General features: G+C 42.0%; 6 protein-coding genes across 8 annotated transcripts; 4 read left to right on the forward strand and 2 right to left on the reverse strand.

The window, feature by feature from the left end:
* Window positions 1–1402: 1402 nt before the first annotated feature.
* Window positions 1403–4636, forward strand: LOC144208303 (uncharacterized). The gene is made up of 8 exons (XM_077734077.1): window positions 1403–1559; window positions 1643–1723; window positions 1799–1862; window positions 1930–2113; window positions 2425–2615; window positions 2702–2815; window positions 2890–3007; window positions 3112–4636. Exons 1-8 carry the CDS (start codon window positions 1497–1499, stop codon window positions 4316–4318), a joined length of 2022 nt encoding a protein of 673 aa, XP_077590203.1. The 5' UTR covers window positions 1403–1496; the 3' UTR covers window positions 4319–4636.
* tbl3 (transducin beta like 3) lies at window positions 4637–13363 on the reverse strand. Its single transcript, XM_077734076.1, has 23 exons — window positions 13175–13363; window positions 12995–13046; window positions 12786–12881; window positions 12677–12724; window positions 12435–12576; window positions 12283–12367; window positions 12030–12200; window positions 11827–11902; window positions 11638–11734; window positions 11337–11557; window positions 11119–11260; window positions 10386–10444; window positions 10186–10292; window positions 9766–9901; window positions 8729–8968; window positions 8583–8653; window positions 8186–8342; window positions 7338–7396; window positions 6712–6815; window positions 6235–6306; window positions 5961–6119; window positions 5619–5712; window positions 4637–5436 (listed from the first exon to the last, which is right to left on the reverse strand). Exons 1-23 carry the CDS (start codon window positions 13204–13206, stop codon window positions 5103–5105), a joined length of 2754 nt encoding a protein of 917 aa, XP_077590202.1. The 5' UTR covers window positions 13207–13363; the 3' UTR covers window positions 4637–5102.
* Window positions 13364–13448: 85 nt separating this feature from the next.
* Window positions 13449–15279, forward strand: rnf151 (ring finger protein 151). The gene is made up of 4 exons (XM_077734078.1): window positions 13449–13844; window positions 14146–14315; window positions 14388–14484; window positions 14707–15279. The coding sequence occupies exons 1-4, from the start codon at window positions 13842–13844 to the stop codon at window positions 15151–15153; spliced, it is 717 nt and encodes a 238-aa protein (XP_077590204.1). The 5' UTR covers window positions 13449–13841; the 3' UTR covers window positions 15154–15279.
* Window positions 15280–15677: 398 nt separating this feature from the next.
* On the forward strand, window positions 15678–17554 carry rps2 (ribosomal protein S2). The gene is made up of 7 exons (XM_077733962.1): window positions 15678–15738; window positions 15993–16130; window positions 16223–16312; window positions 16537–16644; window positions 16714–17047; window positions 17198–17289; window positions 17432–17554. Exons 2-7 carry the CDS (start codon window positions 15996–15998, stop codon window positions 17510–17512), a joined length of 840 nt encoding a protein of 279 aa, XP_077590088.1. The 5' UTR covers window positions 15678–15738; window positions 15993–15995; the 3' UTR covers window positions 17513–17554.
* A 181-nt stretch (window positions 17555–17735) lies between these two features.
* ndufb10 (NADH:ubiquinone oxidoreductase subunit B10) lies at window positions 17736–18964 on the reverse strand. Its single transcript, XM_077733963.1, has 4 exons — window positions 18724–18964; window positions 18178–18316; window positions 17972–18111; window positions 17736–17880 (listed from the first exon to the last, which is right to left on the reverse strand). The coding sequence occupies exons 1-4, from the start codon at window positions 18869–18871 to the stop codon at window positions 17789–17791; spliced, it is 519 nt and encodes a 172-aa protein (XP_077590089.1). The 5' UTR covers window positions 18872–18964; the 3' UTR covers window positions 17736–17788.
* A 758-nt stretch (window positions 18965–19722) lies between these two features.
* On the forward strand, window positions 19723–27944 carry fbxl20 (F-box and leucine-rich repeat protein 20). Of its 3 annotated transcripts, none has more exons than XM_077733959.1 (15): window positions 19723–20015; window positions 22260–22321; window positions 22784–22838; window positions 22914–22988; window positions 23063–23157; window positions 23237–23305; window positions 23560–23655; window positions 23758–23884; window positions 23954–24028; window positions 24103–24233; window positions 24373–24433; window positions 24533–24577; window positions 24718–24774; window positions 24951–25163; window positions 25267–27944. In XM_077733959.1, exons 1-15 carry the CDS (start codon window positions 19974–19976, stop codon window positions 25372–25374), a joined length of 1311 nt encoding a protein of 436 aa, XP_077590085.1. In that variant the 5' UTR covers window positions 19723–19973; the 3' UTR covers window positions 25375–27944. The 3 variants fall into 3 exon arrangements, with proteins under 3 accessions (XP_077590085.1, XP_077590086.1, XP_077590087.1); XM_077733960.1 differs by having other exon boundaries at window positions 24106–24233; XM_077733961.1 differs by lacking the exon at window positions 19723–20015 and adding an exon at window positions 20028–20241.
* Window positions 27945–27989: the final 45 nt, after the last annotated feature.

Genomic DNA, 27989 nt, shown 5'->3' on the forward strand with positions numbered 1-27989 from the left:
TTTTCCCTTGTTTTTTCCCTCCCTGTTAGTCAATGCAAAATACAAAGTGAACAACAATGGTGGAAGAGGCGCACTACCTGGCTAAACTTATTCCAAACTTCTTTGTGTTTGATTATTTTTAATTGAAAACTGTTGGATTCATATGAAATAATCATTAAAAGACAACTGATCACTCACTTTTCAGTTTTTTTTTGTGTGAAACTAGTCCACTAGATGTCACTAACTCAGCATTCATTTATCATTTTAATATACCAGATATTTTTGGTATACTGTATGGGAATTTTGTTCTGTAGTTCCACCTCAGCATTTTAACTATTTGGCTGTCACAGACAGTGGCTGGCGTCCAATTTATTTTAACGAGGAGCAATCATTTTCTAACCGTCAATGGCAGTGTAAAATGATCCTTCATGGCCAGAATTATGGATTAATAATTACATTAAAATTGATCGGAGAAGAATTAATTTTGAGGAATTTGCTCCATATCTAAAATCAGGGGGATAGCTTTCACTATTTAATGCAGCAAGTACTGGTAAAACAGGACTCAATTTGGGATATTTATATATTCACTTGTCCACTTACTGGTTTATCAAGTCAACGTGCTATTTGACACAAAACAATATTTGGTGACCATGGATACGGGCAGGAAGTATACACCGACTTTGCGGCAACCCATTGTCGGTATGGAGGAAGCAACGCCATAATTGTGCACAACATTTTCGGGGAAAAGCTCACCTGAGATAAGAAGTTGAAACTGTAAATATTGTTTACTTTTTTACTTGATGAAAGCTGTCTGTTTATTTCTGTAATGAATCAAAATGAGATAAGTATATGATTATGTTGGGGAAAATAATTGCATAGTCAAATAAAAGCTTTTAAGTTCATCATTGGTTAAAAAAGATAAACAAAATGTATCATAAAAATGATTAGCATATCATTATGTTCTATTTCATGTTTCATCTCAGCTTCATTTGACATAGGGTGATGTATACGCTATTAGTTAACAAATTGCAAAAATGGCAATTATTTGAAGATTACAACAATCCATCATATGTCAAATTCCTTCCATGATCAAACTTTGATTACTTCAACCTATCAAGTAATCATGACGACTTCCCCAGGGACTTTTTCAACACACCTCGTTCAAGAATAGATGTTACAACCTATTATTATATTAACGGAAGCTCAGTTACAACATTAGTGCAGAAATTACAGTATTTGATTGAAAATGAATTGCAAACTCTACTTTCCTGGCCAAAAAATGTGGAGTTGGGTATTTTTCCTTTTCTAGTAGTTACAGGATTACGTAAGAAAAAAGTGGACTTTCCCAATTGTTTTCTAATTGCTGCGGTTGTGTCAGAAAGCCACACCTGCACAAGAGGAGCACGTATAAAAGCCACTCGGGAGCATCTATGTGTCACATTACCAAACATTAAGCGGACGTGAGAGCCGTCAAGAGTCGCTGTTGCTGGCGTTAGACGTCAGAATTTGGAATAATCATGTCGCAGAGATACCCCATTAGCATCCGGTTAACCGGAGTCATGGATAAGGACAAGAAAAAGGTAGGTTTTCCAGATTTTATGGCTAAATCCTATTACTTTCCATTCAAAAACAATCAAGTCTGAACGTGACTGGCTCTTTCTAGATGTACATCACTTCGGTGCTTTGGTCAGATGAGGAAGAAATTCTCATTTACAGGACCGTTGAAGACTTCAAGAAAATGCATGTAAGTGAAAAGAAATTAGAGTTTGCCCAAGTCATTGTTTTGTGGCTAAAAGTGTCATTCTGGATCCATTCGCAGAAGTTGCTCAAGAAAGCATTTCCCGGTTCCAAAAAGTCGGACAGAATGGTGCCGAAATTTAAAGGTAGTCGCTCATCACACTGGCAAAGGGTTGGCCACCAGACTAACCTGAGGGTCGTTTGTACTTCTAGTGACAAAGACGGCTAAAGCCGGGCAGAAGAATGGCAGTACCAAGTCTCTGAATTACCTGCAGCCGTTGCAAAACTACTGCAATCAGTTGCTGAGTTGCGATCCGCAGGTCAACCAGTCGGTTCACCTCATCCAGTTTCTCCACCCCAGAAATGAGGAACTGCAGCCAGAGTACTCTATGAATAGGTATGTTTGTTTGACTGACACAAAAATAGCTCCAAGGAACAGATTAACTACTAAATGGAAGAGCCGTGCCCTCGAAAGCACTTTCATCTAAAACTCTAGAGCAAAAATGTTCTCGCAGGACTAAGAATGTTCCCAAACAGTTCTACATTTTTGTGTTAATTGCTGAATGGCCCAAATTCATTTATACCATGGGGCCTTTGCTAGTTGACTTTTAAGACAAAAGTAATGTACATAGAAAAAAGCACTTTTTCCCACAGACAATTGAAGTCTTGAAATCAACCATGTTTCAATCTGATCTCGCTCTCTTACAGCATTATAATAACGCCTCCTGAAAGCCAAGCTCATAAGGAGCAAACCTTCAGCCAAGGGGGCAACGTGACCCAGCCCTTTGCCACAGAGACCTACAGGTGCGTGGCACCCTATGAGACCAAGGACACCAAGAACAAGCCGTTCAAAGTGGCATTGGATGAAAAAGTGGACGTGCTCATCAAAGACAAAGCGGGTTAGTCGATGGACTCGCTCAACTTCCAATCAAAATATTCAAAATTGCTGTCCGGTTGTGACATTTGGCTTTGTGGATGATTTCAGGCTGGTGGCTGGTGGAGAATGAAGACAAGTGCTTGGCTTGGTTTCCTGCACCATATCTGGAGAGGACAGATGATGAACCAGAAGAAGACAATATTGATGGACTTCCTGAAAGAGGTATGGAATGTACACCCTGGTGACTCCTTGCGTTTTTCTAGAGAGATGTCGTTACAATGATCTGTCCCCATCAGGATTGTTTTACACCGTAATCAAGAGCTATAAATCTACCAAAGATGATGAAATCACAGTAAGCATTGGGGTCGCCGTGGAGGTACTGCAGAAGTCAGAAAATGGCTGGTGGCTCATCAGGTATTCTAATCTTTTCCAATGAATGTCCTCATTACAACTTTAGTGTATGAAAATGTCGGCTTTTTTCCTTCAAGATATTAACCAAGACAATTGTCTTTCCACAGACACAAAGGAAAGGCAGGCTACATTCCCAGCATGTACCTAAAGCCCCCAAGCCAGAGCCGCATGGTAGGCGGCCAGATCGGTCGCAGTAGCCCCACCCTCCTGAAACCCTCCAATCTGGCGGCGCAGTCCCAATTGATGAGCCGCTCTCAAGAAAATCTGCAGAGCCCCAACTCTCCCAGGGCCACTTCCCCCAATCTCCTGCAACCCCAGAGCAAGCAATTGTCCAAATCCACGGAAATCCTAACCCCACCCGCGACCACTCGGCCACCTGTCCCCAAGCTGGCCGTGACCTTACCTCCCAAGGCGAGGCCCGTCCCACCACCAAAACGCTCCCCGTCCCCCAATGCCAGACAGTTCTCAATGCCTGACGAGAGACAAGCACCTCCCTCCAATGAAAGACGAGCCTCACCCCCATACACGAAACCATATTCCCTTCCTAACGCCCAACAACCGCCACCCGCCAACGCAATGTACGTCCCTACGCCCATCATCATGGTGGACAGCGAAACAGATATCGATCTTCCCCTCAGCCTGATTGGCGAAAGCGAGGACGAGTTTACAAGCGACAGCGAGTTCAGCAGCGACGAATTCAGCTCTTCCTCACCGAGCACGACCCTGAGCATGAGCACCGACGACTACCGCCTCCACCGGAGCCGCTCACCCGAGCCACCGCCCAAAAACACCCTATACCCCCAAAACGGCAGAATGATGCCGGCTATCTCCGACCCGAACCTCTTCCAGAGTGTCTCGGCGCCCAGGGCCGGCATGAACCTGAGCATGAGCACGGATGACTACCGCCGACCGCCCAAAAGCCGCACACCTCCACCGCCGGCCCGAAAGACCCTAAGCCCAGAGAGCGCCACGGCGGGCAGAATGGCACCCTCTATCTCTGAATCGAACCTCTTCCAGCGCGTCTCGACGCCCTATGCCGGCACGAACCTGAGCATGAGCACCGATGACTACCGCCAACCACCCAAAAGCCGCACGCCTCCGCCGCCGTCCCGAAACACCTTAAGCCCAGAGAGCGCCACGGGGCCCAGGATGGCGCCCTCTGTCTCTGACTCGAACATTTTTAAGGCCGTCTCGGCGCCCAGGGTGCCACCCAGACCGCTAACCAAGGAGATCCTCACCCGATGCACCACAATCACCCGCAAAAACGCCAACCGATCTCCTAGCCCGACACCAACTCCCATCCAGAGTCGGTAGACAGAGAATCAATTTGAACTACTTGGTCACGTGTATTTACCGTTTTCCACCAGAAAGATTGCAAGGCCCTTTGCACCTAACTCACATTACAAAGGGAAAAACAAAATGTATCACTCAAGCTTTTCCTGTCACTTTTGGGTATATTTTCCATACTGGAAAACCTTTGTTATGCTTTATATGCATTTAGACAGAGAGCTTCATTATTATTATTAAGTATTCAAACATTTTTGTTTAAGTTTAAATAATGTTTAAAATAGTTTATGGGGTGTGTTGTGAATATTTTGTTTTGAACTAAATAAAAGACTAATGATTCAGAAACTTGGTCACAGAAAATGTCTTCATTTTAAACCCTCGGCGACTAAATAATTTTACAGTGGAAACCATGCAACAGGTCAACTATTCGAATAAGCCAGTGAAGAGCCATGAGAGGCGTGCACCCCTGAAAAAATGATGGCTCTCCATCCTTATTTCATGTATAAAAACAATTTCACTGATCCCCTCATAAAATACATCATTTTTTATTTTAATAATAAAGCAATAAAAGCACATCATTTTGGCTGCCATTGACCACGAGAGATCAAAAGTCTCCAAAAGTGGTTGGCTTTCCACATGATTTTTTTTGGTTTAATACGCCATGTAGTAACCCTTTCTGTGCTCTTATGGACAGAGAAAGAAACAAGGCAAAAAAATCTTTTAACTGTACAATTAGCATGTAATCAGGAAAAAAGCCTGGTTCACTGAAGCTAATAAGAAAAGTTGACCCTGCGTGGTTACTTCATGTCAATCAACTAGTGATAATGGAAGCTTGTGAGAAAGAGGTAGTCGAGAGATGATTTACAGGTTTCACAGTAATATGATCCCGCTCTTCTTCGTCCACGTCTTCCTCATCAGAACTCTCCCGACTTTCTGCATGGCTGTTGTCGTTTGTGTGGGCTTTCTTGGTGGCACTCACCTCTTCGTCATCGCTGTCTTCATGGGGACAATTTGGAGGCAGATTTTCATCCTCATCCTCATCCCCATCGGAGTCATTTTGGCTAGCCTTACACCCCACAGTGTCAATCATAAACAAGGGTTCAGGGCCCAAAGGTGTGGTGTCCATTTCCTCATCTTGGTCAATGCTAGAAGAGAGCATATGACATTATATTTAGTGAGAACGTTAAAAGAAAAGACAATAGTAGTACCTCAGTTGTAATGTTATTAGCACATAAACCACTATAAAGTTGTCCTTACTTAATAAAGTGGTAATCCTTTGTTTAATGGTTAAATGTCACAGTAAATGAAAGCAAAGACATTCCCTCACCTGGTAAGCTCTCCGGCTACTCTCATCTTCTGCCACATGTAGTTCAGGAACATAGACGCCTGCAGCAGACGGCCAATCCTCTGCATGTGTCTCTCTAAAAAGGTAAACAAAGCCATTTTAGGAGGCATCATCAGTCAAGTTTCTAATTAGGCCCAAGTACTCTGGAATTCCCTAAACCGGGGATGTCAACAAACAGCGCCTTCAATGCTAGTCAAACCGACTGTGACACCCCATGTCCTAAACCCGGAGAAGCTACTTCTCTGCTTAATTAGTACACTCATCTGAATTTCAATCCGCTTTACCGCGGCTGCTCCATTCTGTACCCCCTGGCAATTTGCTTACCTGTGTACGGTATAAGGCCCTCCACAACGGAACGAGCGCCCTGGTACTCCAACAGTTCCTCAGGTGGGAGGTGAGTGAGCAGAACCCTGAGGACAACCTGGGCCTCCATACAGTTCCTTGCATTGGTGTTCCATACCCCACAGTAGCGTAGGAGCGCCTCTGAGGAAGACAACAATCTTATTTAATACATTTGAAGCAATGCATTTGTGTAACAAAAACGTGTCCAACAGTCTGGTTAATGTGCTATTTTGGTGTACAGGAAACTTTTTATTACCTTTCTGATCTGCCCGAAGTTTCAGAACTGTCTTTTCCAAAACTTCACTGCTTTCTTTCTCTTCTCGGATTGCTACAGAAAACAGATATTGATTGTCACATGTCAATTACCAACGTTTTTTTTTCCATCCACATTTATGAAACTGTCATCTCTGCATATTTCACATCTTTTTGTTAAGCAACAGGCATGTGTCAAGGGAAGAACACTAAAGACAGCAGGAACCTGTGGAACCAGATTTTTTTACAAATGAGGATATGAGATTCAACAGCTAAAACACAAACCAATCAAGTAATAAAGATGAACCCCTTATAGGGTACATTTTGAACTCTTTGTCTCCCCATTGGTGGGGTAGAGGTCCAATCCTAGACATTTACCAAAGTCAATAACAGCCAGTGACTTAACTGTATTTTGGATTTTTGTACTTTTTATAACTTTATTTGTGTTGAAGAACTTTAAACGGGTTAGACTATTAAGTACCTTTAATTACAGACAGCACTGTGTGTGGCTGGTCCAATGAGATGGCGAGGCCCAGAGCTTTCAAGTACTTCTTTTCATGGAGCAGGTTGGACAACTCCTGCTGCCTTTAACACACACACATCAAAAGTACATTAAAAAATGTGTACAACAAACAATTCAACTTTTCGAAAGATGAAATTCATTGATCATGTTAATTTTTTGTCAGTTGCCATTCCCAAAACAAATCGTTGTGAGAAAACTAAGCTGAATGACATTGACGTAAAACTATGTTCAGGCTAAAAGAAGGAAGTAATTCAACCTCCGTGTGATGACAAAGATCACGTCTGTTGATGTTATTGGTACACCGTAGGAAAAAGATTATGCAACCTTCCTCTTATTCAACCTTGAAACTGAGTGCATGCAAGCGTGTAACTTGTAGGTATGCAGGCCACCTGTCAGGTTCTCAGTCCCAATTATTGTCAAGTTAAATAGAAAAGCATGAGAATGGCCAACTGTGCCAAAAAGGTTTCTTTAGTTATCGGGATATGGCAACTTCTGAAAAGAAAAGGTGACCCAATTGTTTGCAATTTTGTGAATGAAAAGTTAACTGGCTTGTCCAAGTCTGGTTAATGTAGATGGTGACTGACTTGATGATCTGATCCTCCTGCTTGGCCTGCTCCTCGGCTTGCTCCACTTCCGTCACATCCTGTTAATGGAAAGGCATATGCCATAAAAAAAATTTAAAAAAAATGAGCATGAGACCATAACATTCAGTAAATGATAGTATTTTTAGTAGTAGTAGTAATAGTAGTAGTAGTAGTAATAGTAGTAATAGTAGTAATAGTAGTAATAGTAGTAATAGTAGTAATAGTAGTAATAGTAGTAATAGTAGTAATAGTAGTAATAGTAGTAATAGTAGTAATAGTAGTAATAGTAGTAATAGTAGTAATAGTAGTAATAGTAGTAATAGTAGTAATAGTAGTAATAGTAGTAATAGTAGTAATAGTAGTAATAGTAGTAATAGTAGTAATAGTAGTAATAGTAGTAATAGTAGTAATAGTAGTAATAGTAGTAATAGTAGTAATAGTAGTAATAGTAGTAATAGTAGTAATAGTAGTAATAGTAGTAATAGTAGTAATAGTAGTAATAGTAGTAATAGTAGTAATAGTAGTAATAGTAGTAATAGTAGTAATAGTAGTAATAGTAGTAATAGTAGTAATAGTAGTAATAGTAGTAATAGTAGTAATAGTAGTAATAGTAGTAATAGTAGTAATAGTAGTAATAGTAGTAATAGTAGTAATAGTAGTAATAGTAGTAATAGTAGTAGTAGTAATAGTAGTAGTAGTAGTATTAATAGTAGTAGTAGTAATAGTAGTAGTAGTAATAGTAGTAGTAGTAGTATTAATAGTAGTAGTAGTAATAGTAGTAGTAGTAATAATAGTAGTAGTACTAGTAGTAGTAATAGTAATAGTAGTAGTATGCATTTATTCCTCACCGTCCAGATGATGATTTTGGAGTCGACAGAACCGGTCACCATCTTGTCGTCTTTTTTGTTGCCATGGAGCCCCCAAATTTTGTCCTGGTGGCCGTCCAACGTCTTCACGCATTCGTTTGTCTTGATTGTCCACAGTTTGATCAGACCGTCCGAGGCACTGCGGAATTGTGATTAATCGTAATCATCCATTATTTTTTTATTCCGTTCATCCATAAATCATTTACTCTTTATATCAGATATATAATAGAGTATTTATTTACTATATCTACTCTTTCTTTAATTATTGAAATAGATCAAGGAGAATAAAAACTACTTTTGCCCTTTCCCTATTTTTCAATTTAAAGATGTAGTAATTTGCATTAAGTAGGAAAATCAACTTGTGTGTTGTCCAACTTACCCGCTAACCAACTGGGTTCCTCGGCTCGCAAACATCACCTTCAGCACTGACGCGTCGTGACCTTCAAATGTCTAATCACAACACTAAAATTCAAATTCATGCTTTGTATAGCAATCATCGCAAATATAGGTGTCCCCTTTGCCTACCTTGAGACAGGTGAAGCCCTTCAGGCTCCACAGCTTGATGGTACCGTCAGCGGAAGACGTGGCCAGGACCTGATCGATGGGCGAGAAGCACAAGGACCAGATACCGCGCCGGTGGCCCCGAAACACCCCCAGCAGCTGGACGGACCCCGGCGTGGCCAGTGACCACAGCTTAGCCGTGCGGTCTTGCGAGCCGGACGCCATCAGCTTGTCGTTGGGCGAAACGGCCACGCTGTTGACATCCTGGAAACAAAAGGTTATTTAGGATCGGAGCTTTGACCTTTTTTTTCTACTCATTGCTGAAGGCATTTAACGTAAGTAAGGGAAATCTAAAGGAGGCGGAATTATGTATTTGGCTGTTATTTATGTTTGAAGAAGGTAGAAGGTCACAGAGGTCACCATTATGATGATGTTTTTGGATAAAGCGAAAAACGGAAAAATGAGATTATTATCAAATATTCTGGATGTTTGTAATATGAAATGGAAGAAGGGATCAAATTTGGGGTAATGAGTTCACAGGTCAGAAATATTTGTGTGCAAGATACATTTTTAACAAAAGAAAGTCATTATAATGAAATTGGCAGCATATGTTGATGAAAGAGGTGATTACATTTTGGGGTGATCAGGTCAAAAGGAATTTTGCAATAAGGCAACGTTTAATTTATTCTTTCAATTAATTACACCTTTGTCAGCTTTGGAATGTGCATGTTCCAATGGAGTAATTTTCAATTAGTCATCACTTAAGTAATACAACAACATTCTTTTTGAGTGGGTGGCATTTGATGACAATTGCCAATCGAATAGGCACATTTAGGTGCAGCAAAAATAGTCTTGATATAAAACATCATATTTGGAATAGTGAAATAATTGATTTTCCACTTATGTATGATTCATCAGCATATTTGATACTAGCTATCTTTTGTTCAGTTTAGAATGAATCAATCACATTTTTAAAAAATCATGTTAACAGCCACAGATGGCAAAAGATTCTGAAATTGATTGGACGTGTCGCTGTCGACTAGCGTGGAGCATGATCCTACCTTATCGTGAGCATTCTCTGTTGCACGTGGGACCAGCTGATGCAAGTCTGCGCCTGCGTCAGATAAGTCTGCAGGGAGATCCCACACCTTCAGAGTACAGTCCTGACTACCGGACACCAGGAAGGCTGCTCTCAACCTGCACATACACAAAATAGGGTCAAATCCCTGATTTTTAAACACACACAAAAAAGTCCTTTTATAATAGGCCTTCGATCAGTGTCCTAGCAGTCGTCCCCCAATCCAGAGGTTGTACGTTTGATTCCTCATTGTTTTTATTGCATTTTAGTTTCATTCATGAAGAACAAACTCAGCACAAATACAATCGGATTGAGTTTTAATGTGGTTTTCAAAATAACTGAGAAAATCTATTTATCGAAATTCAGAATGCATTATTCCATGAGGATGTGTGCTTTGTGTTACCTAGAAAAGGCAATGGACCCCACGGCGTTAGCGTGGCTGACACCAACGGCCACGCAGCGGACATTGCCACTAATGGCGTCCATTTGCCACACACGCAATGACCGGTCCTGTTTTACGTACGCACAGAATGACGGAAACTTTGTTAGCACAGTGACTTGAGGGGAAAAATGTCATTGTATTCCACTCAGGAGTGTGCTCACCTTTGCACAGCTCGCAAAGACAAAGCCTTTTTTGAACACGTCCAGTGACAAGATGGTATCTGTGAAATGGAAAAGTTGACAATGAAGGATAAAATTCCTTCATGTTGCTCATTCATCACAGTATTGTATTCATTCTAATGCCCAGCCTTGCGCAAAATAGTAGGAACAACACACTGAATTCAGAATGACTGGGTGACGTCTTTGGTGGTGCCTTACCGAACTACACTAATCTGTTTTACAAAGTCTTTTTTTAAGATATTTCCTGCTTGTGTGATGTTGACACTCTTTGACCAACTAAAATAGATAGCAGGATGAGGAAATGGAACATATTTGCAGTAACATATTTGCAGTAACATATTTGAGCGGGGGGGGGGGGGGGGGGGGGGGGTCGGGCAGAAGATTTGAGTTGAATTTAGGAAGTCAAAACAATCCTAATTTAAATCACCTGACGACTGATTGGTTTGAGTTCAAATGCAAAACATGTCAGTTCAAAACATTACATTCTTGCAAGTTATATCGAAACTCAATTATAAAAGGTAGCCAAATGTGATACATTTCCTTGCAATAATTTTTAATTATGAATTTCTATGGGGAAAATGCAAATATCTATTTTCTGTGGCCTAAATTAAAATATATTTATTAGCAAGACAAATATATTCCTGACACAAAAAATAAAAAAGGGAAAGATCATTAATTATTCATATTCAGACACTGCCACCTGCTGGCAACTTACCAGAGTGCCCGTAGAGGATCTGGCAGCTGTTGGTGAGCAACTCAAACACTTTGAGCTGGCAACTGTTGGTCGCCACCACAATGTGACTGTCATCCTTGCCCAGAAATTTCACATCCAGCACCTCGTCATTGTATCCGACAAACTAGGAAAAGGAATTCGTATGAGAATGACATTGAAAAAAGATCATGCACTGTAAGCCCTTCCTTCTCAAGGCTCACCTGCTGCTGTGTGCTGAGAGCAGGTAGCTGGTAGAGCACAATATTGTGCTCTGCCGTGACAGTGGCCAGCCTGGCGGAAGTTGGCATATTAAGCAAGTATGTGAGACTGCGAGTCTCGTCGTCATCTTTGTCCGCCCCCTCTGAAGGTGAACTGAGAGTAGACGGCAGAGGCTGGCAGTAGACACAACGGCTCGTACTGGCCTCCCACACTCGCAGCAGCCCTACGTAGTTTGAAAGAGTTCATGTCAGGGAAAACAGGCAAACTTTAGGATAGATAAAAATAAAAAAACTGATATTCAACCTTTGCTGCCAGCTGTGATGAAATGTAAGTCTTGATTCTTGACTTCAATTTGAGAAAGGTCTAGCGTCGCAGGCAGAATTAAAACACCTTCCACAGACTGTAACCAAATATAACATCAGAATGAAAAATTAAAACAAAAACAATTGGATGTATTGCCCCCTAAATATACAACAGCTATCGGAGGCTTACCTCAAAGACGGGAACAGTCCTCTTTGCTGTGTTGTTTTTCAGATCCCAAACGGTGCAGATTTTATCTCGCCCAGAGCTATAATTAAAACACGGGGACAAATAACAGGGGAGGTCATCCAATTAATTTACTTCCAGTCAAAATGGAGTAGACTTATTTCGCCGTCTTTGGGGTCTGACGTGATAGCCCGACTCAACATTTGTACCTGATCATGGTGTCGCCGTCGGGGGTGAAGCTGAGTGAAGTGACGGCGCTATAGTGGCTTTTAAGCACGCACAGCATCCGGCTGGTGCGCAGGTCCCAAAGCCGGATGCCACAGTCCATAGACGACGTGAAAAGCTGCAGACGGCTTATGTCTGGGTGGAACTCGACGAGGCTACGGCAATAAAAATGACCATATTTATTGTTTGTTTTCGTGCTTTTAAGTTTACAGCTGAAAAGATTATATTATCACTTACTGCACAACACCAGGGGAGCCCTTAAGATTATGGGTACAGTATTGCTGTATAACATCCCAAAGCTTAACGGTTCCGTCACAGCCGCCTACAGGCAAAAAAAAGTATAAACTCAGCGTCAATGCAAAACCTTGTTTTTGTTTTGTTTTGCGAACCTGTTGCCAAGAGCGTTGAAGTGGAGTCAAAGGTCATACTGGCTACGGGAACCATGTGTATGGCTTTCCATGAGCGAATACACTGTGGTAGCTTCCAATCCCATTGCTTCAGAATGAGAGTTCTGCTGGCCGTTACTAGCATCTTTGGAAGCATATGAAAGAAAAAACAAACTTAATATATCTAGCAAAATAAGGTATTAAATTTGTTGAAAATTTATGACAAAACAAGTAAGCAATATTACCTCATCATCACGGCTCAGCGCAAATGAAGTGATGTCTTCTTGATCATCCTGCACAAATGACATTGAATGAATAAAATGTTGTCACTGTCTGAGTGTATTTTGTAATTACATGCTCAATGCTGTGCACGATCTTCCCAGTGCTGATCTCCAAAATGTTAACACGAGATGCACAGGAGCAAAAGATGTATTTTTCATCTTTACTGATCTGTCAGAGAAATAAAGGCAAATGTGTTAAGTGTTTTTTCCCTCATTTGTCATGTGAAATGTGCTTTTCTCGCTTCAAAGTATGATAGACCATTACACAACTTCTCTGATTACCTGGACTTTTCCTCCTTTGTAGAAAGGCTCGATATTACTTGAAACGGCATAACTGTAAAAATAAAAAATAAAGATCATTGGAAATACCTTTCTAGGTAAGACAATTATGTATTGCCGCAATTAGCCTAGCTTCATTTGTCGAATTATGGCACTAGATCGTGCGACCGGAGTCAAACTTACTTTGTTTTGAAGTGGAAGTTCATAGTTTCCATGTTTGCTGAGACAAACGGTATCCCGCGTACACTTTCTCAATAACCTTGAAGTTAAATTGATAATATTTTTAGTAAGCACGTTGGCTCCAGTCAACACATCTTGCACGCATGTTGTTAGGTGCGTCGCGAGAATTGTACCTCATTACAGGGTAGGCTGCTGATTGGTCGGATCTAGTTGGTGCCGACGTCATATCCAAGCGCCAATCAATTGTTTACCAACATATATCTGCATGGCCAACTAATAAACTTGTAATAATATGGCAAGAATGTTCTAAAAATATGTTCAGAAACCTTACACAGTATCAAATAAAATAATTTAAGTTTGGATTTTGTGAAAATTGTCGATGATCTATCCAATGTTCCAGAAGTTGTTTCCTTTGTATAACTTCGGACATTCGGGTACCGTACAAAATTTGCCTGATGCCAGAACAACAGCGAGGGCCAAGTTACCATTGACAGTTCTCTGTTGCCATTTGTATGTATGTATGTATGGTTCCTCCCTCATGTTCTGTCAGGAATGTTCACGTATGCGTGTTTTGTCACGATAACACGGGTGTGAACGCATCGCCGTGACGTGGACTAATGTGGGGTCCAGCCGCCCCCTGGCATGGAAGCAAAATTTGGAAGGGAACATCATGGTGAGTAGGAAAAATATTTCTTTTAAAATGATGACGACATTTCCAACATATTCTTCATTCAATTTATATGCCAAATATATTTTTTGGTCGTTTTCATATTTTGAGGCACTCTAGAATGTATTCTAGATAATATTGTAACAAGTATTATCTATATTACACATACATTTTCTTTTAATTACATGTGTAATCTATGTCCTAACTTGATTGAAATAAAATTCGTCACGTTAAGACTTTTACTTTTAAAGTGTAAAAAAAAAAGTATGTGAAACCCAAGATTAATTGAGATTAATTTTCGTTACAGACGGACCCCCAGCTGTCATCACAAAGTGGTGGCTATGACGTGGAGCAGTTTGTGGACACCCCTGACTACGATCTCATCTGTACCATATGTCAGGGGGTCCTGCGATGTCCCGTTCGAGCGACATGCCACCACATCTTCTGCAAGAAATGTATTTTGCAGTGGCTCAAAAGGTACAAGCCAATGCCGGGTGAAGTGTTTCCAAATGACCACTAAACCACAGGGTTGTTATTTGTCCTTGTTAGACAGGAGACATGCCCATGCTGCCGAAAGCCAATTAACTCATGCATGATCTTCGTTATGTTCAAACTGAGTAAGTCCATAGGACGTCTGAAGATAAAGGTAGATATTAGATATTACTACCTGTTGAATGTCTATGTCTATAACTGTCAATTGCATCCAATGAGTTAAAAAAATACGAATATAATGTTTTTGTAGCTTATTCTGGAACGTATTAATGGAATTTGAAATGTGCTTTTTTCATGTCAACAATTATAGAAAGAAATGACAACTCTTTATTTGCATAATAATCAGGTAATATTGATTCTTCTTTGCGCTTTCCAGTGTAAGAATGAGATTCGTGGTTGTGCGGCTACATTTTCCCTCTCAGAGCAGTACTGCCACAGCCTGGGCTGCTTGTACGAACTGGTCCCCTGCTCGTACTCCGGATGCCGGGCGCAGCTCCTCCGTCGTGACCTGGAGACGCACGCACGCCACTGCGAGCACTGGCGCCAGCCGTGCCACATGGGCTGCGGCACGGTGCTCTCCCACCGCACGAGTGCTCAACACAACTGCTACATGCAACTCAAGGAACAGTACCAAGCTAAGTGCAAAAACCATGCTGCCATCGCCAATGCCCTACAGAGGAAGATGAGGAGGATGCAGAATACCATGGCGCACATGAAGAGGCAGATAGGGCTGATCTGTGAGGGTCTGCAGGCCATGGACGAGCTACATGAAGTGGATGAGGACTTGGGAGAGGGCAGCTCCAGAACCATGGAGACCAGATAAATTTTTTTTCATTTCATTGATGTTGTGTAGTGGGATGTGCTGGTAGGTGGAGGAACACATGACATTAGGTGAATTTGTAACATTTTTGCTGTTTGATATTGTCAATAAAAAAGAAGTGCTAATGAATTTACTTCTATTTATTGCTAATGGACTAGGTAATACAAAGGGGTAATATGATATGGGATTTAATAGGGGAAAATGATAATTTTTCCAAATGACTGACTGTAAAATATGTTTAATTGTTTGAAAGAATTGGTTTCAAACGTTCGTGATGTTAAGTCTGCATAGGCCAAAAGCGCCTTAGGAAAATGTCCTTAAAAACATTCACAACAAAATACTAATTTCAGTCAATTTACAAATAATACTCTCTATAGCTCTCTATTCACGTTTTGTTACTCTATCCCAAAAACAGTTTTCACTTTTTAAGACCATAGTAGTAGTATAATAGTAATAGCACTAATTCAATGTAAAATAACCACTAGGGGCAGTGTATAACGGGATCTTCTTTCAAAATATCGCGATGTTTCGTTTTAATATAGGCTTTTCCGGACCATTCTTTGGCCTTCTTCCTGTATTAACGATCACGTAAGTCAAACATGTTGCAGATATCTTAGATCTAAATCCCCTAAAATCTAACACATCCTCCCACCAAACCCACCGCTAATGTATAGAAACTCCCGTAAAGCTTTATATTTTTGTTAAACCGATTATATTCCCGTGCCTTGTCGTTTCTATTATCCACATTTTCACTCCCTTGTTCCCGAAATGACGGCTAATTGTACTCCTGCATGCTATGAAGTCTGAATCTATTTCACTAATGTGTTGATCTTATCCCGCAGCAAATGGCGGACGACGCCGGTGGTAGAGGAGGTTTTCGCGGAGGTTTTGGTGCTGGTGGCCGTGGTCGGGGCCGTGGACGCGGCAGAGGCCGTGGGAGAGGCCGCGGTGCCCGGGGTGGCAAAGCCGAGGACAAGGAGGTGAGTGGAGCTTCTGATTCGGCTCTTAAAAGGCATTGTAACTGTCATTGATAGAAAGTACTCATTTTTAATTCAAATATAATCTTATCTAGTGGGTTCCTGTTACCAAGCTTGGCCGCCTGGTTAAGGATATGAAAATCAAATCCTTGGAGGAGATTTACCTTTACTCGCTGCCTATTAAAGTAAGTGTGCTAAATTGTTTTGAATTATAAAATCAGTGCTATTGAGTGGTTTTGTTTGTTTTTAGTATGAACATGCGGATTGGACGTCTATTGTTGTCAGTGGCATCTAATGAGTCAAATTGGCTGCATGGGAAAACCCTGGCCCCATGTTATTGTATTTTGTTGTTGTAATAATCCCATTAGGTGCTTAAAACCCACTAATTTCATGTGTTGTTTCCTCACAGGAGTCTGAAATCATTGACTTCTTCCTGGGTTCCAGTCTGAAAGATGAGGTTTTGAAGATCATGCCCGTCCAGAAGCAGACCAGAGCCGGTCAGCGCACCAGGTTCAAGGTGAGCCCCTATCTTTGTTACGTGACATCACAGCGGCGCACCAGGTGTTAACTCTTCTCGTCTTCTCAGGCCTTCGTTGCCATCGGCGACTACAACGGCCACGTGGGTCTGGGAGTGAAGTGCTCCAAGGAAGTGGCCACTGCTATCCGAGGCGCCATCATCCTGGCCAAGCTATCCATCGTGCCTGTCAGGAGAGGCTACTGGGGGAACAAGATCGGCAAGCCCCACACAGTGCCCTGCAAGGTGACAGGACGCTGTGGCTCTGTGCTGGTGCGACTCATCCCGGCGCCCCGCGGTACCGGCATCGTGTCGGCTCCCGTGCCCAAGAAGCTGCTCATGATGGCCGGGATCGACGACTGCTACACCTCTGCCAGGGGCTGCACCGCCACCCTTGGCAACTTTGGTAAATAACATAAATGATTGTTTTGAGTCAGTTGTGGTGGAAACACTGGTTTCTTTTGCTCTCACTGGCCCTCAATACACTTTCTCCAAAAAAGACAGCTTGGAAAAGTTATCAACCATGTTTTAACACATTTTTCCTCCCCTCTAACAGCCAAGGCTACATTTGATGCTATCTCCAAGACCTACAGCTACCTGACACCTGATCTCTGGAAGGAGACTGTCTTCACCAAGTCCCCTTACCAGGTGTGGAATTAAGAAAAAAATGTCTATACATTAGCACAAAATGAAAGATTACACCAGAATAGACGACCCCTTGTGGAAGTGGGGCGTCTTGTAATAGTGGAATTCCAACCTATTCACCCCCTGCTTTTTGTATTCATTTCAGGAGTTTACTGACCATCTGGCCAAGACTCACACCAGAGTGTCAGTGCCGAGAGGCCAACCTGTCCCGCCGGCAACTTCCTAAGTTTGTGCAGAACTGTTGAAATAAATGTTCTGGAGAAAGAAACTGTCTTTGTTGCTCATTTGGTACAAAAATTATTTTACGCTGGTTAACTTGCATGCCAGTGACAGAAATACATGGTCCTATGTTTTAGAATCCAACTATAGCATGTATATTAAACCAGTTGAAATAATGCAAATGTTAAGCACCATAGTATGTTTGCACATTCATTAATAAAGATAACCCATCAATTTCAACATTTTATTCCACAAATATGCACAGGATAGGGAAGAAGACCATTTATTCATTTTGTTTCTGAGCTGCTTCCATCATCCTTTCTTTTTGCTTCATGAGACATTTCTTGCCACTAGCATAGGCTCCGAGGTCACCATCTGGAAAAGCACATTTTATCACAATTGGGTTAAAAAAAAAAGCCTGTGCTAAATGTCACTTGGGAAGACAAAAAAAGAGTGGCAAACTTACAGCGTGACGTGTAGCTCTTGCTGACTTCATTGAACTGTTCAATCTCCTTAGTACAGTTCTGCTCGTAGCTGTAGCCTTCTCTCTGTTGGCAGGCACCCATTCGTTCCTGGATCAACTTAACGATCTCCTGGTCCACTTTACTGATGTAAAACAATAACTCAGTTTTTGAGACTGTAATACTGATAGAACTCCAGAAATGATCTTACTAGTCTCTCTTCCACTGCATCTCAGCTTCGTAGTAACACAGGTGATCCCCATGTTCGCATTGCGTCAAGTCAGGAACCCGACGGAACTTCTGGTGGTAGTAAACCGGCTTGTTTTTTGCTTGGATGCTCTCAACAAACTCTACAATGTAAGAAGGGTCAAAAAGCAATCACATTTTGGGGTTCAGTATCAGTGATAGTGGAAAAAAACACTCAAATCAGTGATCAGAAGACTCCATATACAAACTATTTTGGCACGTGTGGAGCCAGACAACTATTTCTAAACATTTAATACAAATGTAACATTTAATTTTTGTTATCCATGACGAGCTTCTTTCCTCCATTTGTATAGGCGCAATGCATGATGGGATCATAATTTAGAAATAAATAATCATTTAAACTTTACGTGCAAACTCCAAATAAAATTGCAATTCTTGTCATTTATTTAAGATACAAGAGAATATGTTTAATTCCCATTCATTACATTCACCGTTACCGGTCGTCGTGTTGTTGTGTTAGCAAGTAGCTAGTAGTGGTAGCCTCGGTTACCTCTAAATTTGGTGACAGGAAAGTCCACGGAGTAATAGAAGAGTTGAGTCAAAATGACGGCTGGATTTGGCAGATCGGTCTTTTTGTCCACGACCGGAGTTTGTCGAGGGGGCTGTGGATAAGCTTCCTTATCATAATCGGCCGGCATTTTGCCTTGTTTAAGGAGAAAATCCTACAATTCGACCTCGACAGTTCTCCTCCCGAGGAGGCGCGTGCGCAGTAGGAACGATGTCATTGCAACCTGGAGGTCAGTGAAACAAATATTGTATTTTATAGGTAACGTAGCGACTGTTCACTTTAATAATAACAAATATTATGCGTAGAATTATAATAATGCATAACATTTGTTTTTCAAACACTACAGTTTGTCGGGGTTTTAAGTATTATAACTGGAGCATCCAACAGATATCAGTCGAAAATATGATCGATTTTTCAAGTCCAACGAGACTTGTTTAGTTGAAATTCAATATACTTAAGTGTTACATATTCTGTCAATTTAATTCAAAGAGACATAACTAATTAATTAACAAAGAAAAGGAGGCTTAACGCCGTGTGGCTAACCGGGTGCTGATTGGTTCTTCTCTGCTAAAAAGGCGTGGTCTAGAGCAAAACAGGAACTGGCATCCACCACGCCAATAACAAAAGTTCTAAACAACACTTGGTTCAAAATAAACGTGATAGAGTGGGGTCAGCACGGCTGAATTCAATTTGTGCATTAACATAAATAAAAAGTGACCTTTTATCAAATGGGAAATGGCGTGGAAATTGATTTAGCTGTCATTTAAAATGGATGGGTCGTGCGCCATAGCTGCGTAAAAAGAAACAAACGCACGAATTTGCTTTTAGTGGAAACATAACAACTTTGTGACTTATAAATGAGTTCCACGACGCCCTGAAGTCAAGTTTAGAACCCCCAATTTGTGTTAATGCGTGATATTTGTGCATGTGATGATGGGAGGGAGAGGGAGGATCCGAGAGGGAGGGTGAACCAAAGCCAATGAGGGAGGGAGGGCCTGTTGGCTGGCTACTGCCCATGCAAACAGCGCCGTTCTTTTTTATCGATGGGACACAATAAGCTGTCATTTGTGTCGTAGGGCTATCGTCCAATTGGCCAGCTGGGGCAGGACGATTGGGTAGCATGATAGCCGTGGATGGGACTCGACAGGAAGAGATCCCCGTCTGCTGCAGCTGCTGCATTTTGACTGCACCCGCACCCGAAACCACCTAGTCGGCGAGCGGCGGCGTCCGACATGGGGAAGGAGGTAAACGGCGTCTCTCGGAGCCGCTTTGAGGTGAGTTCAATTCAATTTACCACCTCTTCCTAAACCTTTGACGCGTCACGGCGCCTCGTTTTTAGGGGGCCACCATTTAACCAAATTCGTGGACCAAAATAAAACTATCCAAGGCGACATTGACGTGGCTAAGCAGCGTTTGGGATTAGCCGTGTTGCTTTGTGCTAACAACAACAAAAACAAGGCCCCGGTTGACTTGTCATATCGTCTCGGAAGACACAAAGCGGTATAAATGTCGCCTCGCCTTGTTGTCGTCGTCCAGTGGTGCGGCGTTAAATGGTGCTGGATGTTTTTGACTTTGCGCCATCAAAACAAAACACGGGCGATCTACAGGGTGTATACGCCGAAGGTTGGCCGTCGTAAGAGGACAGTTTGATTGCGACGTAGTCGCCTCCGGATGATTATTTAAATGTCGACTTGCTTCTATATATTCGATGTTTTGTTCTCTGGGTTGTCTGCTTGTGGTGCTGCCATGACTGGAGGGAGGAGGGGGGTCTGTTTGGGTTTGGGTTGACAGCCACCCGCAGGCCTTAAACCTTATCAACATTAGTACTGAAACATGATTAAAGAGCCAACTCCCGACTGTTGGGTTGAACGTGAAAAGGGGCATTGTGGCTGCTAAACAACGTCAACTTTATTCTCTTGCATTAGTACAGTGCTTGTTGATATATGGGAGTAAAACTTGGTCCCTAAAATGACACCAGACTTTTACATTTTCATGGAAACCACAAAGGATCGATAAATGTGTCGAAATGTTTCGTGTATTTATTTGTTTTTACGATTTACCGATGAGATTTTAACGCTGTTACGCCTCCCTTACCATGTTAAAACAGATGCGCTGTTAGGCTAAAGCTAATTAGCTGCAGACAACAGGCGGAAGCAGGAAAATGTCTGGCTTCAAAGTAAAAGTCCAATTTGGCAAGAGCATTTCCGTTTTCTGACACGATTTACCATCGTATTATTTTTTCTAACATTGCAGTAGCTCGGCCATTCACAATGCATCGCAAATAAAACTTAAATGAAAGGAAGAATGAAGGCCAATTTTCCTTCAAACAGAACAATCCTAGGATTTTTTACTGATTCCATTTTTGTCAACAATACATATTTGTAGCTTCTCCAAACGCCAGACTTTATTGAAGATTTATTTGGCCCACAAAATGTCATAGTTTATTCATTGCCTGCCATAACCAACTGCATACCCGCCCAGTATGTCAACAAAAATCCTCCTCTTCAAATGTATAAAAATGCAATGAATGTAGTCTAAACAACTCCTCCCCATAACCTTGCATTTTCATGTTCCGTCATATCACATCAGATTTCTTTCCTGCCCCTTTGCAATCCTGAATGCCAAATGTTGCACATGCTTACAGAGAGTGAGCATAAGGTAGCCTTTTGATTTAATTTGGTTTACCGTGTGGGCAGTGTGTAGCTGTAATTTTTTGCTTTATTCAGATGCCGGAGGTTACGGCCTGGCATCTTTTAAACCCACTCCCTTCAGTGACCTCGCTCAACTGTCCTGCCGGACGAAGAGTAACACTCCGATTCACGCGGCGTCGAGTTTATTTTATGTACGCTTACAAAAGAGTGGGTGGGGTGGGGCATGGGGACTTTGTATGCGTCCGTCTCTGGATTATTTGGCCAGAGTGTACAAGGCGGGCTGTCAGAGTCAATTTGCCCTAAATCCAAATAAGAAAAATGTCTCTTCTCACTGGGCTTAGAGCCGTTGTTGTTGCTGTTGCGGGGTAAAAAAAAACCTCATGTGAAATGTAGTATATTTTATAGTTTTTCACTAATTGCTGCTATTGTTCAAGCTACACTAGGATTTATTTAAATAAATAAAAATTAAAACGAGATATTGCTCCTTTTGCCAATGCAATGTCAAATATCTTTTTGTTCTTATTTATGCCATTGAACTTTTTCAAAAGCTGTTAATTTTGGTCCAAGGTAGCAGCTGGTATTTTCACAAACAATACAGGAGGTCCTTAGTATTTTGATACATTTCCTTTCCTACATCAATGAATGTGCTTGAGGTTATCGCTAACCTATGCTAATGTATTCGAGTCTCCAAGTTCTCTTTTGTTATGATTCCTCTTCTCCTTTTTTGCTTCTCTATCACCTGTTCTGTCCCATCCACTTAGTGACATTGAAACTATCTCTGCTGGCCAGACTAGAGTTCATCATTTACCCTTGAGTTAATTTGAAGGATTGCGATTGCTGACGTCATCTGTCTGGCATACGTTACAGATGTTCACAAACAGTGACGAGGCAGTCATCAATAAGAAGCTGCCCAAGGAGCTGTTGCTGCGGTGAGTCACTTTCATTTTTCTCTTAAACGGATAGTTCATGCAAAACTCACTTTGTTTATTTGCAGCCATAAATGGTAATTGACGAACTACATCTGCTCTAAAAATTGCCTCATTTTACCACACTTTAGCTTTGACATAACACTGAAAATGGGAAAAGAGATTAACAATAAAACTGGCTCTGGGTGAGTGCTCATCTTTCAGTGCCAAAAATAAAGTGGTTTGGCCCACATAGCATCTAGTTAGCATCAATGTGGCCCGCGAACCAACCTGATTTTGACACCCCTTTTTTTATATTAATTAACTCATTGGCTATTATTGACAACTTTACACACTAGGGTTATCCTGGTCACATTTCTGGCAAATTATTTAATGATTTATTGAATTCTTATGTAAAAAAAAATATTTTAAAGACATTCTACCAATGAACTTTTTTTCACATATTGTTGCCTGTCCATCTTGTAGAATCTTCTCCTTCCTAGATGTGGTGACGCTGTGTCGCTGTGCCCAAGTCTCACGGGTAAGCGTGTATGAACATGATTCAAAGTTGGTACGTTGTGCGCTTATAATGACAAGCATTGACGTATGCCCTCAGTCCTGGAATGTTCTGGCTCTGGACGGAAGCAACTGGCAGCGGATTGACCTTTTTGACTTTCAGCGGGACATCGAGGTGGGCTTTGTGTTATTTGCGGCCTCTCCTCGTGCGCTAATAACAAAATGAATGAAGACCCTTTTCCTTTTAAGGGGCGTGTGGTCGAGAACATCTCAAAGAGATGTGGAGGTTTCCTGAGAAAGCTGAGCCTGCGGGGTTGCCTCGGTGTGGGCGATAGCGCTCTGAGGTGAGAACAGAGATTTGGATTTCCTTGCTACCGTAGCCGATGCTAACTCTTCACGTGTGTTTGTTTTTGTGTTTTGAAGGACCTTCTCACAGAACTGCAGGAACATTGAACTGCTCAGTTTGAATGGTTGCACCAAGATCACTGACAGGTTGGCAATGCATTCACACATACTTTACCGTATTTTACGGACTATAAGTTGCTCTTTTTTCATAGTTGGGTTGGGTCTACGACTTGAATCCATGGCACAAAAGTTATGTTATGCTTTTTTTTTTTTTTAGGATACAGTTATCCAGCAAATGTTAATTATGTTACATTTAACAAAAATGCAATTCTACACTAAGGGAGTTGATGCTGATCATTTAGACATTTTCCCTTGACATGACCATGGCTTTTTATTTGTAGCACGTGTAACAGCCTGAGCAAGTTCTGCCCAAAGCTGAAGCATCTGGACCTGGCATCTTGTACCTCAATCACCAACCTGTCACTCAAAGCGCTCAGGTTGGCAGCACACTTTTTAGACAAAATGCACCAGATTGCAACTGAATTTACAAGATGGCTTCCACTCTCATTCTCTAACTTGCACCCCCGGCTCTCTTCCAGCGAGGGTTGCCCTCTGCTGGAGCAACTCAACATCTCCTGGTGCGATCAGGTCACCAAGGACGGCGTTCAGGCCCTGGTTCGATCCTGTCCGGGACTCAAGGGTCTTTTCCTAAAAGGCTGCACCCAGGTGGGTGTGCTCTTTGGCTTTTATGCAGCGGTCCACGTGACTCTTTGCCATGTGGCTTTTTTTTTTCAGCTTGAAGACGAAGCCCTGAAGCACATTGGCGCAAACTGTCCAGAGTTGGTCACGCTGAACTTGCAGACCTGCTCGGTAAGTTGAAACAGTCTGGCGGTGAACTTGTTCATCTTTTCAACTAAAAACTCATGGGCGGTCCCCACGAGAAGCAGATCACAGATGACGGCCTCATCACTATTTGCCGAGGGTGTCATCGCCTGCAGTCACTCTGCGTATCGGGCTGCGCCAACATCACAGACGCCATTTTGCACGCCCTGGGACAGAACTGCCCCCGTCTCAGGTAATGCCCCCAAATTAGATAAAGTTAGCTTTTGTTACCACTAAATATCTGAAACATTTATTAGATGTCGATTCTTAAGAGTAATGTGATTGACTACAGAGGGTGCTTTATTTTGTGATGTTATTGCTTTCTTTTTTAGAATATTAGAAGTGGCCCGCTGCTCTCAACTTACAGACGTGGGCTTCACGACGTTAGCAAGGGTGAGTGAAACCAAAAACTATGAAATCCAAATGTTCACTGTCTACTACTGTTTTTTTTTGGATGGTAGCATTTTGCATCTCTCAAATGTCCTTTTCTAGAATTGTCACGAACTTGAGAAGATGGATTTAGAAGAATGCGTGCAGGTCAGCAAACTCCATCTCACGGTTTTCTGTATTAAGTAACAAGTTTTAATCTGTAATCTTATAAAAAGGGCCACTAATCCTAGTTTTTCAGTTGTTTTTGTTTTGAAAATGTTCTTCTAAACTCTTAACTTTTCACTCAGATTACAGATGGATCACTCATACAGCTTTCTAATTACTGTCCCCGGCTTCAAGTTCTGGTGAGTTTTGTGCTTGTGAATAATTACCATGACCTTTTAAAAGGAGCTCCCTGACATTTTGTTAAGTAAGCAAATGTCCAAATCAAAGAAATAACTCGATCCAGTACCGATTCCCAGTAGCCCTGCAATGGTAGCGGTACAATGTGGAACAGTTTTCCTTCCTTGGGCCCACACAGAGCCTGTCCCATTGCGAGCTGATCACAGACGACGGCATCCGCCACTTGGGCAGCGGACCTTGTGCCCACGATCGACTGGAGGTGATCGAGCTGGACAACTGCCCCCTGATCACGGACGCTTCCCTGGAGCACCTGAAGAGCTGCCACAGTCTGGATCGCATTGAGCTTTACGACTGTCAGCAGATCACCCGGGCAGGCATCAAAAGGTTGAGGGTGAGTCGCTCACTGAACTTGAAATTCCCCCCTCCAACAAATACACAGAAAAATAAGCAGTGAATGAAAATAATTCCTAATTGTGGGTCTTGTGCTTTCGCAGACGCATCTGCCTAACATCAAAGTACACGCGTACTTTGCTCCTGTGACTCCTCCCCCTTCGGTGGGAGGCAGCCGCCAGAGGTTCTGCCGTTGCTGTATCCTGCTATGATGCTAAAGACTTATCGGACGTCAAGTCTTCCTTTTCCTTCTTTCCTCCTTCTCTGTCCACCTTGTGTGCGTGTGTCCCGCCCACCCGGATTCCCTCCCGTGCCCAAGCAGTGTATTCTTGCCATGTCCTCCTTTTCAAGCTACTGAGAGACCAAACAGTGCAGGGTAACACACACACACTCCACACTTTTTTGTTTCTTTTTCTCTCCTAGACACATTTGTTATTTCTTGGAAGCGGGTTGGGATAGTGGTTTGTTGCCACTCAGTTTTGAAGGTAAGAGATTTCTTTATCTCCCCCCCACTTGTCCGCGTTTTCTTCAGGTAGCGCGGCTTCCTCCCACATTCCAAAAAAAACACACGTGCATGGAAGACTCTAAATTGTAGTGGGCTAATTTTATTGAGTTTTTTTTTGGAACATATCTTTCAGTCATATACTGCTTTAAGTTCAAGTTATTTTTGTTCTTTTCCCCCCCGCCCCACCCCCCACCCCGCCTCGCAAGATCCAGTTGTATTAATTAGCATCCAAAATGCACTTTACTGATTGGACTACCCAATAGGAACTTTCAAAATAACACACACTCAAGCTGTCTGTACATGAAGTCATAGTTGCCTTTGCTGGAATGTACACAAAAAAAAAGCAAAGCGCAATGCAACGGCCATTTTGTAACAATCTTCCTGTGGATGGAGAGGCAAAATAGAGCTTTCTATGACTCAATCCTGCACTGATGGTCAATTTCCTGAGTCAGCGTCTGCCCTTCACCCCCCTTATCATCAAAAAATGGTGAACAGCAGTAAAAATGTATGAGGAGAAAAAAAAATTATGGCGCGCTTTCCGCTTTTTGCACCAGTTCGGAAAACAAACAGACTGTTTACAAAGAAGAACATTGTCAAACATGTTAGGTTTGTGACAGTGAGACAAAAAAAAGAAAAAAAACTATTTTCCTAACATGAAAAATGGCATACATTTGGGGACTGAAGAAGATGCCAAATGTTGCACGTGATGCCAATTTTTGAATCCAAATGTACATAGGTGAAGACTCTGGGAGTATTTGGTTGATAAATGAACCAGAAAGACTTGAAAAAGAAAAAGACAATGTAAAAATTACATCATTCCTGTCATAGATGAACAGAAGGACAAGAGCTAACCATCCAGTTGTTAGCTTGGATTGCGTTGTTGTCGTTTTTTTTCTAGGAAAGAGTAATAGGGCCACGCTGAAAAAAAAATCACTTTGTCCAGACTAAATACCTTTAACTACAATTTTTGAAAGAATATTATTTTTAAAGTCATAATTCCCATGCTTACAAACCCTTTTTTTTTTCGCAAAGTGAGATTTTGGTGCAAAACTTTAAATCTGACTCTTTTTGTCCAAGTGCGGCCCTAATACTCCTTCATGGACTCTTGAGTTATGACGGAGCTGCGAAGTATTGAAAGCTCTTGACTCAAAACCTGCTTTTAATTGTCTCCTCCATCTCCAAAGCATCTCGCTGTCACTTGATTGTATGTTTCGTTTGTGACTTGAGGTCGCCATGGAAATTTGCTCTTTCTTGTAAATGTCCTGGCAAGTTGCAATTCCAACTATTTCTCCCTTTTCATTCATTTTACCACTGATGGAATCTATCCCACCCTGAACTGGTTGCCAACTTTTCACAAAAACAATGACTATGGGATGTTCCCGCGTGTTTTTGGGATGTGGGAGGAGCAAAGCCAAGTAGGCGGGGAAAACACACAAAGGCAAGGAGCCCGGGATCGAACCCTCGGCCCCAGAACGGCGAGGCGGTCGCGCCAGCCGTTCACGCCCTGTCTTATGTTTCTTCTCGAATGTCCCTGACCCGAGCCCTCGTCCCTCTTTCTCCCGTCACCGTGCACCAAATCCCCCCCAACGAGTGGAATGTTAAGACATCGTTTATGTCACCGAGACAAAGTGAAGGAGGAGGAAAAAAAACGGCTTGAGAAAAGATTGTACTATTTCTTTGTTAGCCAACGCTAGATGAGATGATCCGTGTGTAATGCTGTCTGAGCTGTTTGCTTTGAGCACGGCTTTACGCCAGGGGGATTAGGAAACGTGTCAAAATGGCCGCCGGGGGAAGGAAAGTGACCGACCGACCCACCTAGGTGTCAACACAAACTCTGAAATGAGCAAAGGAGTCATCTGGCCTGTGATTGAAAGTTCATTTAGCAGTACATAGTCGATGATGTTGGAGGAACGCGTACAGGCACTTTGCTCACTCGACTACACTTTTGTCAACACTTGCTCTCAATTTCCCAATTGCAAAATGCCGGAAAAAGACTTTACATTGGATTTCAAGAGTCCGCTAGCCAAGTAAATTTCCCATTCCTCTTGCTTATCAACACAAAAACACTGGAGTTAGCATTCAAGAGATAATACCAATCTAGTGTTGACCCACCCCTTCCCAAACAGGACACCTTCTCCATTGACATACGGGGTGACATTTGATCATGAAAAATGACTGTAGTCTATATAATTACTGTAAATCTTTTCCATTTTTTTGTACAATTAACCGATACAAATGATTATGTACGTATGAATAAATATATACCTATATTATTAAGACTGGTCTAGTTTTGTCAGCAACCTTAGAACCACTAGATGGTAG

Source organism: Stigmatopora nigra, chromosome 15, assembly GCF_051989575.1.
Source record: "Stigmatopora nigra isolate UIUO_SnigA chromosome 15, RoL_Snig_1.1, whole genome shotgun sequence".
Taxonomy (NCBI): Eukaryota; Metazoa; Chordata; class Actinopteri; order Syngnathiformes; family Syngnathidae; genus Stigmatopora; species Stigmatopora nigra.